General features: G+C 45.7%; 1 protein-coding gene across 4 annotated transcripts in view; it reads right to left on the reverse strand.

Annotated features, from left to right (window-relative positions):
- The window catches only part of ARMH3 (armadillo like helical domain containing 3), a 156,781-nt gene that overhangs the window by 138,188 nt on the left and 2,593 nt on the right, over positions 1-16,000 (reverse strand). Inside the window, exons 1-8 of one of the 4 annotated variants that reach the window (XM_067537256.1) lie at positions 15,576-15,899; positions 5,834-5,945; positions 5,219-5,275; positions 4,890-5,036; positions 3,770-3,877; positions 2,721-2,813; positions 1,756-1,830; positions 980-1,066 (exon numbers count right to left, since the gene is read on the reverse strand). In XM_067537256.1, coding sequence (XP_067393357.1) covers positions 980-1,066; positions 1,756-1,830; positions 2,721-2,813; positions 3,770-3,877; positions 4,890-5,036; positions 5,219-5,275; positions 5,834-5,945; positions 15,576-15,805 — 909 coding nt within the window. In that variant the 5' untranslated portion in view covers positions 15,806-15,899. Of the gene's footprint in view, positions 1-979; positions 1,067-1,755; positions 1,831-2,720; positions 2,814-3,769; positions 3,878-4,889; positions 5,037-5,218; positions 5,276-5,384; positions 5,510-5,833; positions 5,946-6,398; positions 7,203-15,575; positions 15,900-16,000 lie in introns of those variants that run through there. The other 3 variants (XM_067537257.1, XM_067537258.1, XM_067537259.1) reach the window with 3 other exon arrangements.

Consider the following 16,000-nt stretch of genomic DNA (forward strand, 5'->3'; position numbering starts at 1 on the left):
ATTACATTCAAAATCCCAACACCGAGGAAAAACTGTATGACATACATTTAAAATATCACATTGCCTTCACCTGTATTTTAACCTTTCTTTTGCTTTCTCTCTCAAGAATAAGATCAACAGGAAAAGACTTTGCAGAAGCACAAGCAGATTACTAAACGCAGCAGCCCCGCTTGGAAAAGGAAAAGAGAGTTGTGTTTCTTGCAGAGCAGACAACTGGAGAGATGCAGAGTCACATTTCTCACTCTCCTAAGGAGTTGCAGGCTGTGACATTTCAGCTCATCCCCGGGTCACATGACTGGCATCTCTCCCAAGACATCTAAATTCTTTTGACCTGATAGTCAGCTTCCAAATCACATGTCTGAGGCCTGAAACCCAAGGCAACTCTGTAACAGCTTGCTTCTCTTCAGAGAAAATATATTTCACACACACACCCCAGCCATTCTTTCAAGAGGGCTTCCTGCAAACCAAAGTATTTCCACAGGCAAATCGCCTAAACAGCTTTCCTTTGTACTTGTATATAAATAACTGTACGAACGCATGCACATTTCTATATACATGTACGTGTAAAAGAAACACAAACGGATGCTGACAAAATTGGATAGGAAAATTGCTGACGTTCTCTGCCAATGTGCATGCAGAGGTTGTGCGCAGTTCCTGTAACTGTATGTTTTTACTCTGCTGAATGATGCCTATTTCTAAAAGTTGCATCGATGGCAGCACCGCAGCTCTTGTGCACAACCTCACAACAGCCAGCCAGTGTGGACTCTCACAACAGAGAAGTCACTTTCTCATAAGGAAACAGATTTTAGCTTCATAGCACCAGGAGTTGTTCTCTAAACAGTGAATAAAAGGAGGACTCGAAGTATCAAGCTGCCTGAGCAGTGGTTGGCCTTTAAAATGTATTTTAGCTCTCACCAAAGACTCACGTGCCAAGAACAAATTGAGTGAAGACATCAGTGTAACCACCCTCAACACCTACCTCATACTTTCTGTAGTTTACTAGCAAAGCAAGAAGGACAACAGCATCATAACCATGCTCCCTGCGACTAGGTGGGTTGGACAGAATCTGAAACAAGAAGCAAGAATGAATCATGTTGCCCAGTAGTTGGCTAAGAAATGCAGCCAGTTGCCTGAAGAAGCAAGGCCAAGCAGACCAATGTGTACAAGACTTTCATGAACATATCAGCATATTATGTGCTAATTAATGGATGAGATTTAAAACAGTGAATTGTAATGCTTACAAGAAACCAAAGAGAGCCAGTTATGAGTCATAAGCTTACAGACAGCAAAATTTCCCACCCAGAGCCTCATCCAGCATTGGACGTGACAGTATCTCAATGTATTGCCAATATATACTGCATGTGGTCTGTGGGTTTCCCAAGCCAAGTTCTTTGGCTAAAAAGCATAACATATCAAAGGAGAGAAAATTGCTGGATATACCCAGTCTGACTGTCATAATAAGTTCCTCTGGTTTAGAAATCCTCCATGAAATTAGACCCACAGAGCTATTCAGCTGCTTTCTGAGCATAAAAGATAGAAGTGTAATAATCTTAAAAGCCCAACAGTGACTGACATCAACAGACTGGAGTAAGAAGGAAGCAGCATTAGAAAAATCTACCACCCAACTATGAATAAGAGGTTGACACACAACACCAGTAAGCCTTTGTTGTTTTGAAAGCATTGAAAGGTAAATGTATAATGAAAGTCTGGCACTATGGGAGAAACCCTAGCCTACCAGAGATGAGAAACACTTACCTGTAAAATAGCTTCAAATATGCTGTTAATCATCACATATTCCAGGATTGTATTCTGGCTGATGTTATCTGTCACCTGAAAGAAATCAAAAGCTTTTTAAAGCCCTGACTGAAGCTCCATAATCTTTAACATACTGTAACTGCCTCTGGTGTTCCTGGGAAACAGCCGCGTTACCCTACTGAACAGACATGCTAATCTCCTGTTTATTCAGCAAGGCAAAAGTCTGGGTAGGACTGGAAGAGCTGGGCAAAGTGGAAATAGCCATGCAGGCTCCTCTTCCTACCCAGCTCCTTGACTCCTGTGTGCACCCCAGTTACAGCATCTGCCAGTTTCTCATAGTCTGTGCAGCACAGAAAACTTCTATGCTCCTGTGTGCAAATCCCAGTCCCAGGGAGAGATTAATGTACTTATATACTCGTCACACCACAGCAGAAAGAGTCAGGTCCCAGCCTCACGCCTCTTCCCCTGCTAAGGGCAGCGAAGGCTGCGCAGGCCCCGAATACCACCCGAAGAGCAGCACGTCTCTGCCTCAGCAAAGGCCGGCCCTTCTAGCCAGCAGCCCTTCCACACCCCAGCGGGTGCCACCCGGGCTTTTTAATGAGATTCTCTTCAGTAAGTGCTCGGTGGAAATGACAAATGGCCATTAGAGAGACTGATCAATTGACACTGCAGTGTCGGACCGTTCTGGAAGCAGTACTTCAAGCCACGACACCCCACAGCACACTTTGTCCTGCGCCAGTGTTCTCAACCTATTTACCATTGCGGGCCGCGTCCAATACTACCTGTATGGCCCTCAGCATGTCACATGGGCCATAGCTGCGCGCTGATTGAGAACCACTGTCCCATGCACTCACTAATATTCCCCCTTCCTCCTGACTCAGGAGCTCTCTGGTCAGTTTTCAGGCACCTCTGCCCTCCAGGTTTGGATTATTCGCGCTGTTCAACATCGGTTTTGTGTTATTTACCGTTACCAAGCAGAGAAGCAGTTTCAGACACAAACTCTTCAGGCTTTCAGAGCCTTCTGCACAAAGCAGCGAGTCCAAACTCTCCATCAGATTCTGAGGAAGGACACAGCGACAATAAGACTTCACTATCTGAATCCTTCAAGTTACATACAGCACTCCCATCTGGCTACCAAACACTGAACAAAGCCCGTCAGGGAGGGATTGATCCCAGCCAAAACCTAGGACACATGTGAAGTTAGCTTGCTGGGTCATGTTAGTCCTTACAGCACATTTGCCCAGTTACCCCACCACCACAGATAACCATCTAAGTTCATTAATAGGATTACTCCATAACTGTGACACAAAAAGCCTTATTAAACTGTAACCTTCCATCACAGCCATGGCAGGAGGGGACATTCAAAAGCAGAGCATCCCCTGTAGGGCCTTCCCACATTGGAACTGATTTACAGATCAGATGCCAGTTCGGACAGAGGCATTCTGACCTCTGACTGCTATAAACAGGACATGTGTATATTAGTTGTCTAGCAGCAGTAAGCATTTGCCTGTGGACAGTTGAACACTCATTGGTAAAAGATTCAAAGGTCAGACTCTGGCTGAGATTACAGTGTATAAGTTCCCAACCACCCATCTGTACTGAGGGAAATCGGAACACCAAGAAGGCGGCTACCCACATAAACATTAAACACAAGTGACTGGACTCAATACTGGGGTAGCTGGGTGGAATTTTCCGGCCTGTGTTATACAGGAGGTCAGTCTAGATAATATAAGGTCCCATCTGACCTTAAAATCTATTAATGACAATCTATGAATCAACATCATGGAGTGAAAGGAAAGGAACCAACTCCCTCCATCGATACGTTAGATTTGTAATGAATTCCAAGTGCCCTTGGGCTGGGCCAGCCTTTGGCAGGCAGAGCACACCAGACAGCTACATGTAATACTTTGTTGGAGCGTTCACATGTGTGCTCTTCTTTGTAACGGCAACTGTCTCCAAAGGCCTTCCCCACATGACAGGGCTGGCGTGCTCTTCCGCGTGCCAAAGCCCCTACCTTCATGCACAGCTCTGCCTTGTCAAAGCCCATGAGCATGTTGATGATGTCGAACCCAGAGGTGGATTTGTTCTTCTGATGGACGCCACGAATCAGTGCGCATAGCGTCTGGGGAGGGAAGAGGGAAGGAAGCAGCTGAGCATAGGACATCAGGCCACACCTACGACACCCACAGCAAACCCCAAGTTAAGCCCCTTTCACGGGAATGACATAGAAGAGGTGCTTTGAGGGCCACCATCTGCTCAGGTCACACTCCTGGCTGAGCTCGTCCCTTCCTGCTGTGCGACACAGCACCTCCATTTCTGAAAACGCTGAGGTTAAAGAAAATAGAACGTTCCCCAGCTCGTTCACTGTGTGCCTTTGACGGCACTGTGCAGCCAGCCATTCTCACTGCTTCTCCCGTGCAGTCAGACAGCTTCCCCTGCTTGCACGGGTGCCCCGCACAGAACAAGGGGAGAGAAACATTTCCGAAATAGACACGTGTGACTGCCAAGCCCCAGACAGGGATGCTGAGGCAGGGGTGGCACTTGATGCTATGTTTAGCAATTGACAGTGTCCCTTTAAAAAAAAACAACAACACACCATTTCCAAAGCCTAGAGCAAACTTGTATTCCATCCACTTAGAGACATGTGGGGCAGTCTCATCAGACAAGAAGTCATCTAAGAAGGGTGGTCTCTTGTACAGATTTCACTCCGTCTTTTCCAGAGCTCTCTTTCATTTCCTCTGTCAGGAAACTCAGCAAAGGCGCAAGGAATGGATGGGGTGAAGAGAGATCAACCTTCTCTTGGACTACACTCCCAGCCTGGTTACCTGTTACACTTAAGAGTCCCTCTCCTTCCTCCCTTCCCCCCCATCCCGCTGCATGTGGTCCTCCTCACAATTCCAGAAACTCACTATTTGAATTTTAAGACCAATTTACATTTCCAAAGGTAGACAGGATTGTGAATACCTGAAACATCAGAACAGAATAAATAATAGCAGCAACCAGTGAGCGGCCACTGCCTCTCAGCCACACTAAAGAAACCAGCACAAGGGGCTTGACGATATCAACAAGCTTATTCCATCAGGAGTGGAAAACTGCCCCATTCCCGTGACCTCACTAGCCATCAGCTACGGTACCTGTAACGCATTGACCACTCGGATTGGGTGCTCTTCCCCCAAGGCCTGGATGCAGTGTTGGAACAAACAGTTAATGTTATCTTTTATCTTCACTAACTCTTCTCCATCCAGAGACTCCAGCTTGCTTTCTAGATACTCCAGGTTCACCTGTCAGGTCAAGGAATGAAGGAAAAGCCCATTAATACATTTCATCCTGCTGCTGAGGGCTTCGAAAGGAAGTGGAGACACACAGATGGGCAAGGCCCTGTACTGAGAATCTGCCACAGCACAGGGCAAACAAGCAAAGGCAAATCAAAGGATAAGAGGATGGTTTTCAACTCTTATGGTACCTTCATGAGGAAAAGCTCCTCCCAGAACCGAGGGCTGCATTTACTGGGGTCCTCTGTCTGAAAGAGAAAGCAGACTCCTGAGACCAGACAGTACAGCTAGAAGACAGGCTAAGCACACCTGCAGAACATCAGTGTCAATCAGAGTCAGGAAGAGACGGTTACTCACCTGTTCCTGGAGGTCTCCGAACACAATATATTGCCTGCGCCAAGCCCCAAAAGCGGGACTTGCAAAAGCAAGTCTTGCCTGAGAAGCTTTCATTCTTGGGGTTGTTCTCCCAGAAATATTCTCTCCTGCAGACTGAGGAGGAGAGGATTCCTCACAGCTCCTCTCTCTTCCTCCTACTGCACAGGCTCCCCTGGCCTCCTGTTCTCTGGCCTAGTTTCATGGCCACCGCTTGCCACATCACCACAAGTGGCATCCACCGAGACCCTCACTGAGCATCGCTGCAGGAGGCGGCAGAGGAAGGTATGTAGTTTGGGACAGTCACGAGACAGCCTGGCTCTGGCAGAAGTGCTGCTGCTGCCCTGCAGGATCCCCATCTCCAGGAGAAGGAGTCACCAAAGGGACAAGATTGCAGAGAGCCACTACAAAAGGAAAAGGGGCCAAATCCTTACCATGAAGATCTCGTCGTACATTAGCACTACTTTCTCTTTCAATGATTTCTTTGAGGCTGAAGATTTCCGGAGCAGTCCGCCTTTCTTCTCAGCTTGGGCCATGGTGTACAGCCTAGGTGTAAGAACAAAAGCCAAACTCCTGAGAAAGTAGGAGGAGAAGTATTGTGGTAGGAGCTGTAGTCCCAGCCAGGACCCCGCTGTGCTAGGCACTGTGCAAACACAGAACAAAGAGATGGCCCATGCATGGATGTTTTTTCCCCAAGGTGTTCTGTCTGCCATAGCCCTGATATCTCTGCATGCTACACGAAGATATTAACAGCCACTAGCATGCAGGAAGTAACTGCCACACCAGACCTGAATCAGACCAAAAGGTCCAGCTAGTCAGATCCTACTTCAGTGTCCAGCACCAGATTGCTTCAGAGGAAGGTGCAACAAACCCTGCAGCACAGATATTGAATAACCTGCTTCTAGGGAAAGTTTCTTCCTAACCCGTCAGTCAGTGATTGGCTTGTGGCCTGGAGCAGGAGGGTTTATGTTCCTTCCAATTTTTTTTTAAAGTCCTTACTGCTTTAACTCCAGATGGTCTTGCTATCCATATAAATGTCCAGTCCTTTTTGGAATCTTGGTCTCAATGACATCTTGTGGCAATCAGTTCCACAGGCATTCTGAAAAAGTCATTCCTTTTATGGGATTTAAATCTGCTGCCCACCAATCTGGTTCTTGTTCTGCTATTTGGAGAAAGAGAGTAAAGAAGTGCCTGCTCAACCTGTGCTATGGCATGTATTATTTTGTATTTCTTTCCTAGAAGAGTGGCAAACGCTACAGTGCATTACTCTACTGAAATCCTGACCAAAGTCCAATGTAATATTGCAATTGGAAAAGGTACAGAAAAGGGAAACTAAAATGATTAGCGGTATGGAAAAGTTTCCATACCAGAAGAGATTAATAAAACTAGGACTTTGCAGCTTGGAAAAGAGACGCCTAAGGGGGAATATGATAGAGGTCTATAAAATCATGACGGGTGTGGAGAAAGTAAAGACGGAAGTGTTATTTACTCCTTCTCAGAACACACAAACTAGAGGTCACAAAATGAAATTAACAGGCAGCAGGTTTAAAACAAACAAAAGGCAGTGTTTCTTCACACAACTGCCTGTGAAACTCCTTGGCAGGGGACGTTGTGAAGGCCAAGACTATAACAGAGTTGAAAAAAGAATTAGATAAATTCATGGAGATTAGGTCCATCGATGGCTATTAGCCAGGACAGGCAGGAATTGCTGTTTGCCAGAGGCTGGGAATGGGCGATGGGACGGATCACTTGATGATTGCCTGTTCTATTCATTCCCTCTGAAGCACCTGGCATTGGCCACTGTTGGAAGACAGGATTATGGGCTAGATGGACCATTGGTCTGACCCAGTGGGGCCGTTTTTTATGTTCTTATGTAAAATGCTCACCCACTTGTGCAATAGCTGCAAGGATTTGCCTCCCTGTAACAAATGCTAATGCAGTTATGGTTTCTCCCTAGATCACTGGGGCTTCACAGAAGCACACGGTTCTGCCCCTAGAGGCCCAACTGCAGCATCAGGACCTACGTGTCTCTTTCCTAACAGCTCATTAGAAAATGCCATGAACGGAAACTCTCTCCGCGTCTCCAGAAGCTGGGGAGGTTGCAAGCTGCCTGACAATGGACTGTCACAAATACCTAGCAAAAGCAAGCATTAGAGAGGACCCTTTCACAAGGAAAAAGGAATTTGTTTTCCAAAAATATAAACAGGGTTCTGTGACCCAGGAGCCGCTTGGTGCCAACTGGCAGAGGGAACAGGGGGTGCATAGAGTCTGACAGGGATCCCCGGGGTCAGATGTATGCATATAAGTTTATCAAAGGGTGGCATGTGAGGTCTCTACAAAGAGCCAATAGCCTACTGATTGCATAATCACTGGGAAACAGCCAACGCACCTGACGGCACAGCTTAGAAATGAAGCAGACTCCAGAAAAAGAAGGACAAGCACATGCAACCGCTAACTCAGCAACAATAAATTATGCACACAGAGGTAAGTGCATCCCAACATGCCTCCCGTGCCCCTGGAGCTTCACAATTCTGCAGTCATGGAGACAGCTCTGGAATCCAGCTTCCAAAGCAGAACGCCTGCACTCCTTCCACAGGAGCAGTGTGTTCAAAAGGACAGCTACTGCCAGAACAAGCTTTCCCTCAAAGAGCAAATTTCAGTGACTAGTGGATGTCCATTTCAGATCAGAGATTTGGATTTCATTTGCTCCAGAAACCGGGTTGGGAGTGCCTCACAATACTACGAATCAGGATAATTACTGGACCACATCCTCTGTATATTAGACCAGCACTTCTATAGCCTAGCAGGACCTTAAATCCAATTAAGAGCTGAAGAAAGTTTAAGTCAAACAAACTAAAAAGAAAACAGCTAAATCATCTTGATGGCTTCCCTCCTCAAGGACTCTCCATTTCTTTTTATCTGTGTCATGGGAAATAAGATGTCTCCCTGATCAGGAAAAGAAAATTGGAAACAGAAAGGTTTCTATTAGAAAGCAAATCAAAAGCATTGCCACTCCTCGCCTGGAGATACAGATTTTGCATGAGATTACCCAAATCAAACTCTCCAATTGGAATCACAAGTTTCTAAATCTGAAACAGCACACAGGCCCAGTACAGGAACACATCTGTCAGTGTGCTTCTAATTGGATTACAGCTAATGAATCTCAATGTCAAAGCTAATAAACTAACTTGCAATACTTCTAGGTCTGTACTCTTGCATCAAATTAAGGGAAAAAAATCAATACACTCAATATACACCCTGCAAACCGAAAGAGCTCTGGGAGGTTGCAATGCGTTTTAGCACTTTTCTCGCATGTCTAGAAAGACAGGAGAGTCTAAATCCTTTGTGAAACAAATGCTTGCTGCTAGGCTAGCTTCAGCTGAGCAGATGAGAATTGGGATTTGGCATCTCTCAACCTGAATTACAGGGAAAGCACAGAAAGAAGCTTGCTAGAGCTACAACTAAAGAACACCTTTGTTTACAAATGGTTACAAATTCCTACAAATGAGCATGTGGGGGAACAAGAGGAGAAAAGCTCAAGTCTCCTTTCATTCCAAAGAACCATAGGGCTGGTGCTCTCATGACCTAGGACGATCAAGCCAGTGCTAATGGTGCTTTGGTTTCATTTTAGGCAATTCTAAGGTGCATCCAGCTGCCACAGTGAACTAGATATTGGCGATATTAATAGCTGCACTTAGCTACCGGGGGCTTTCTACGCAGCTGCAGGACATATTGATCATTCACCCAATCGTGTCATTGAAAACTTTTATGCACGATAGAAAGACGTTGAATTAGCAGAACTCTATGGGACTTTATAAACCAATCTATGGGACTAGCTGGCTGTCGTTAACAAAGCTGTTCTTTTAAACAAGTTACTGATGTAAAGGCATCAACAGGTTTTCAGATTCCTAGGTATACAGGGATAATTTATTCTGGTCATAGGTCTAGTCCATTGACGCCTGGCACTCAAATGAATCCTGCTGTAGCAGCTGACTGCTCAGGAGAGCTGCCTGGGAACCTTTAGTACACCAAGCTCCTCACTGCACAGCAGAAGATTCAGGACACTTCAGCTGGGACTAAAGAAGCGAGACATGGCACCATGAAGGTGAAGACGTAAAAGCCATGGCAGTTAAGTGCTGGTGCCTAAAAGCCTTGCCTGTACTACAAAGCTCACCCATCGCCACTACTGGGTTGTGCTGAAGGCATAGCCAGGCACAGCGCATACTTGGCACATCTGCCGTCAATTTCATTTTAGAATCCACAGCAGAGCTCTTACACACCAACCAGGCGATGTTCCAAGGAACACATTGCCATTAACTGCAATTAAAATACCCACAGAAATTGCAAGCAAAAACCTTAACGTAATGCTAAGGCTGCAGCTTTAATCACACAAACTGGGACAGCCAAAACTACGGTTTCCACAAAAGCAGTAATTCAGCCCCCTGACAAAGACCTATTTTGTTTTACTGCATGTGTCTCTTGTAATGGCAAAAAATAATATTACTGTATATGCTTGTAACAACTCTAAACTACATGTATCCAACCTGTGGTCTACTAGATGATCCGCAGCTTTGAATTTCTGGACTTTTGTATTTAACATCTCAGCGTAAATGTTTGATTAGCATTGCTTTTGCATTGGTTTCCTAGGCTAACCCACCTGCACATTCTTGTGTTTGTAAGCAATTTTGCACATGCACCCCAGTGCAACCGTTGCACTTTTTTCAGCATGCAGTGCTTAATAACCACGCTCCTGTTCACCACTGCAGCATCCCACTGTTAAAAAAAACTGGAAGATAATACTGTGTTGTCTATATGTGCTACATGGTATTTTCAAATATTTATCTTATTTATAAACTACATTTTTTCAGAGCTGGGAAGGGCACTGCAGGGTATGAAATCTACTTTAGTCTGAAATCCAGGCCTTTTTTTATGGAGCTAATATTCAACAGCAACAAATACTCTGAAAAACGTGGACTGACTTAGTATACACTTGCTTTAAAGTCCAATTTCTCTCAATTTATCATGGCTAGAAAGGCTGGGCTCACCCATACAAATGATTTCAAGAATAGTGAATGCTTCCTAGCACCAAGTACTGACTGCCAGGTCTGTACCAAACATGGTTTGTTTCTGAACTTATTCTGCAGTTGTCCAAATACAAAACTAGCACCTGTGCTATGAAGCACAGAGCATTCACGGAAGGTGACTGTGTCAAGGTCCCGCTGTGAGGCTCCACATCTGTCATCTCTCAGTGATTCCATTGCCAATATGCCTAGTTTGCAAGTAAAATGATGCGTTTCCTAACCCACAAGCCTTCACACTCCTCTCCCAGCCTGTCAGGCTGGATTCTTTTCGCTGCGCACATCATGTGCTCTAATACAGATTCTGCAGGCCAAATTAAGCCTATGCAACCCCACGATCTACAAATTAAGCCCTCTGTGATGCCATCATGACCCTCCCATTGTCTTTAAACGAAGCCCTGTATGATACCAGAACTGATCACAGAACTGAAAATTAATGGGAGCTTAGATACAAATGATCATGATTTAATCACACTTATAACGTACAAGAAGAATAAAGTCCAGACAAGTCATATATATTTATACTCTGTTCTTTAATAGGGTCAATTTCACAAAGCTGAAAACAATTATGAGCCAAATCAGCTGGGAGGAAGAATTGAATCAGAAAAATGTGAATAACTGGGAATCATTTAAGAATACTTTACTAGATGACCAAAAAGCCAGTATCCCATAATTGAGGAAGAAGACTGTGCTGGTTAAAAAACCAACCTAGGTTAGCGGGAAAGTGAAGGCAACTATAAAAAAAATTGAAAAATAATATGTAACAAATGGAAGAAAGCAGAAGTTGATAGAAATGAATATAAAACAGAAGTTAGGAATTGTAGAAAATTGATAAAAGAAGCCAAGGAACACAAGAAGAAATCAATGGCCAGCAGAATTAAGGACAATAAGGAGTTTTTAAAATATATTAGGAGTGAAAAGAATCCTGATAATGATACTGGTCCATTACTAGATGGAAATGGTAGAAACATCAATAATAATGCAGAATAATAACCAGCCTGGGATGGAAATGAACATGACTAAGACTGAAGTAACTTGGGTCACTAGAGATGCCATTGGGAAACTGGACCTGCGATTAATGGAGGGAGACTAAACCAGGCTGACTGTGACCCAGAAACCCTTAATGTCCCCTGGCAAGGGGGTTACAGGAATATCTTGATTCTGGTTTGTACATTCCCATTCACCTAAGAATGTCATGTGAGGTCTTAAATGGAAGTTGGGGTCACACCACTCATTAATAGCTTTGTGAAATGTATATACAGCTACTATGTAAAGTGTTATGTTTAAAAACTGAAATTATGGTTTTAAGTCTATATCAAGGCAGGGGTGAAAAACACAATTTCCTCCAAACAGGAGGTCAGATATATATCTCTCAGTCAGAATGTAAATCAAGCACTGTAAGCTAACACTATGAATGCCCATTTACATAGGAAGTCAGAAGTTAGCAGAAAGATGTGAAATCAACAGGGAAGGAGCACACAGGAAAAACAAACCACAGCTGATTATGCTGGCTGTGTGTAAAGACAATAGGCTTTGGGGGGTATATCTATGAGGCAAAGACAACACCTCATCAGCCTGCACCTAGAAAGTAAACGGGCAGTGCATTTACACTCATGAAAACAGGATCTCAGCCAACCTTGGATGAAAAGCTGCAGAAGACACTGGGTGAGATAAAACTTCTTTAGATGGGAGGTTAACCTCTTGAGTTAGTCTCTAGAAAGCATGTTATGATTTTGTTTTATATGTAACCATTTGATTCCAATATTCTTATGCACCATCACTCGAATCTTGAATGATAAATTTATAGTGAAACAAGAGTAAGTTTATCTCAGTGCTGTGGTGTTAAGCTAAGTGCTGATCCTGAGTGGAACCAGACAAGCTGGTGTGTGCTGTTCCTTTGGGAGCAGCAGACTTGGTGATCGTGTGTGTAGCCAGGGTCATGGGCTGGATATCAGAAAGGAATGCTTCAAAGGGCATCTGGGACTGGGATGCAACTTCTGTTAACCTACAAAGCAAAGGGCAGGCTGGCCTAGCCCAGAGAAAATTATCTGGGGGACTGACAGGGAGCTGTCACCCAGTTAAGCCCAAGAAAGCCTCCCTCGCGCTGGAGGCAGAGGGTAATCAGGTGACTGACAGTCCTGGGTACCCCGAGAATGATCACACTCGGTGGCTGGGTCACAGAAGATGGCAAGTTTTGCTGACCTCTCCTTTTGGATTGATCTCAGCGGAGCCTCTTTGCCCCTCTTCCTTCCCAGAAGTATTCTCAAGAGGGCCTGTCCTCAGCCCCTGTGCTCTCCCTCTATGCCCCATCCTCAGGTGAGCTCACTATTCTCATGACTTCAGATTCCACCTGATGACAGTAAGCCAAACCCACCTCTCCTTTGCTGCACCACCTGTCGCTCTGACGTCTCCTTTCAAGACTCCCATCAAGCTCAGCTCCCCGTGGCTTCCTACCTTCACCACCCTTTTTCCATCCCTGTCGACAGTGATCTCAGATCACTCTCAGGCCTGCAACCTTGAGGTCATCTTTGACGCCTCTTTAACCTTCCTTGCTGGCATCCAAGTTCTTGTCAAATCCTGACACTTCTACCTCTATAATAGCATCTCCAGTATGTGCCACTTCCTTTCTAACCCCGGAAGCATAACTCTTGTCCATGAGCTTGTCTTAGCTCACCTTAATTACTGTAACCTTTTCCATGCCCCTTCCTTCCTCGTCTGTCACCTTGCCTCTCAATAACCCATTCGGGCTGCTGCAGCTAAAATCCTCTCCCACACTCACCACACTCCAATCACATCGCCTCATACCTGGCGCCAGGGGAGAGAGCCTGGTCTTCTTCCACATCCAGTTCAAAATCTGTGCCTCACACCCAAGGCTTCATACATTGCCATGCCATGGCCACCTTCCTCTCTGCCCTGGTTTCCCTCCACAAGCCCTTTTGTGCTATATGCTCTGCGAACTCCAACCTCCCTGAACCCTTCCATCTCCTCCTGCTCACAGCTCTGCAACTTTTTAAAGACTGCTTCCTCTGCTTGGAACAGCCAGTCAATCACAGGGCTCTCCTCCAACAGGTCACTCCTAAAGAGTCAGTTCTCCAGGCACCTTCCACCACTAGCCCATCTCTGTTGCTCTCCTGCCTCACTTCAACCATCTCGCCTCACTCGCACGACATCAGAATTATAGCTGTTCAAAATAAAATAAACCTGGAACTAAGCAGTCACCTACCTTATTGAAACAAAACAACCCAGCTCACATTCCCTATAGATTACATCCATTCCTTATAACTAGAGCTGATTGAAAAATGCCCTTTTTGCAAAACTAAAATGTTCCACAAGGAAATTTCAATTTTGTCAAAAAACATTGATTTTCCATCAAGAAAATCCAAACGATATCTCCCTGGCTGCCCACCTGGCAGGCTCGTCAGCTTCACTTTTTGCTAGTGAAAATGACAAAAGTTGTTCCAAAGAGCTGCCAATGCTCAATGTCTTGCTGTTCAGCCTCCCAACCAACACCAGGAGCTGGACAGCCCCAGTGCTCTGCCTCCCCCTGCCACCACAGGGAGCTGGAGAGAGACAGGACTCACCACTCCAGGACATCCAGGCTCCCTGCTGCTAAGCTGAGAGCCTAGGACAAGCCTCCAGATCTGCAGCTCCGGAGCAGCCCCATCATGTGGACTGCCCTGAGGCTACAGGCCTTGGGAGCTCCCAGCAATTGCTATGTGAAATTGACACTTTTGTCAGCTTCATGTCTGCTCTTAGCACCTATTAAACTGACAAGAACATCAGTTTCATTCAGGAGCTCTCCAGCCAGGAGAGATTTCCTTTCATGAACACCTGAGTGTTTCTGAAATGAATTTTGGCTGGATTTCCAGTTCATGGGAAATTTCAGTAAAGTTTGGATTCACTTTCATTCACAACAAAACCAAATTCTGAAAACGCCACCTTTCCTGCAAACTGGAAATCCTGCGTTTTGGCCAATTCTCCTTACAACTTTGTTTGTACATTGTCTATTAGAATGAAAACTGCTCAGAAGAGGATCTTGTCTTCTTACACACCTGTAAAATGCCCATTATACCAACAGTGCAATACCAACAACCAAAATAAAAAGAGGGCCCCCTCAAAGACTAGACCTATATGATAGCTAAGGCTGTACTTCCAGCAGGAGCTGGAAATGTTCCCATCCCATATTCTACAACAAAAAAAAAGCAATCGCTTTCATAGTTTGACTCATCATTAACAAAACATATGAACTGGTGTCTCACCTATAGCCCTTGTCTACACTCGAAAATTTCCTATCCATTTTTCATCAGCAGTGTAGCCACAGCAGTGCCAGCAGCAGCATAAGCTCTAGCGTAGACTGGATGCATGCATTTTTACCAGTATATCATCTAACCAGGCCCAAAGCTGGGGTAAAATGCCTCTGCCTGGACTAACCTGGAGTTTATACTGTTGCTGAAAACCAGAAAAATAATGAGCTAGTGTAGACACAGCTATACTTCCTCCCATCACCCCCCACTACAGGGAGCACAGATATAAAGAAAAATATTCATACCAGACCCACAAATTCAAGCCATTTCTTCCAGCACAACATCGCTAAGATCCAGCTTTTCCTCTGTGTTCGAGCTGATAAAATGCTCACCCAGGTCCTCATTATACAATTGCAGCCACCTCCTCCTCTCTGGACTTGATGGGCCCACCTATATGCATTCAAAATGCTGCAACCATCATTTTCCTAGCTCCACACAACATCCTTCTCTTTGCATCCCTTCACTGGCTTCCCCTTCCCCAGTGCATTGCGCACAAAGAACTGATCTTTACTTTACAGACCCGGCGCAGGCTAGCCCAACCCAGCCTATTATTTCTCACAACTCCCTTCGCTAGCAATACCAGAACCAGGTCTGTGACGGTTCATTTTTTGGCAAATCAGTCCTAGAAATACTCATGAACCATAGGGTTCATATTAAAAACGTTTCTGTCCGTGTAACAGTTCCTAGACAACACTTCACAGCAAAAATCATTTGTTTTACAAGCTCCGTGTAACTTGGGCCGGGGAGTCTCTCTCGACATCGTACGTTAAGTGATACGTTTTCTGTCCACACACCTCAGGAGAATGACACGTATCTTTAACGTGTTCCCAGATAACGTCTCCCAATGGCAGCGGTGCGCCCACAGGAATCCAGCCGGGGTGAACGCTGCCCTCCCGCAGCCACCCACGGGGACCCGACTGGGGCGGACCCTGGCGCTCATGCAGTCCCAACAGGGGAGTAAACCCACAGGGACCCGACTGGGGGCTGGGGCTGTGATGACGCTCTCGGGAACGGAGCTGGGCATCCTTGCGTGGCCGGTGCCACGGGCTAACAGCAGCCGTAAGGGTGGGTCGCTCCGGCTCAGGCCGCGCTGGGCAACCGCAGACAGTGAGGGGCACGGACCCAAAGGGATGACAGCTGGACCCATGAGCCCCCCGCCCCATGGGGCAGGGCCCCCCGACCCTTCCCAGCCCCCTCTGCCCTGTCCAGAACAGGGCCC

This window comes from Emydura macquarii, unplaced genomic scaffold (assembly GCF_026122565.2).
Source record: "Emydura macquarii macquarii isolate MOO-44397 ecotype Brisbane River unplaced genomic scaffold, CSIRO-AGI_Emac_v2 contig_3692, whole genome shotgun sequence".
NCBI lineage: Eukaryota > Metazoa > Chordata > Testudines > Chelidae > Emydura > Emydura macquarii.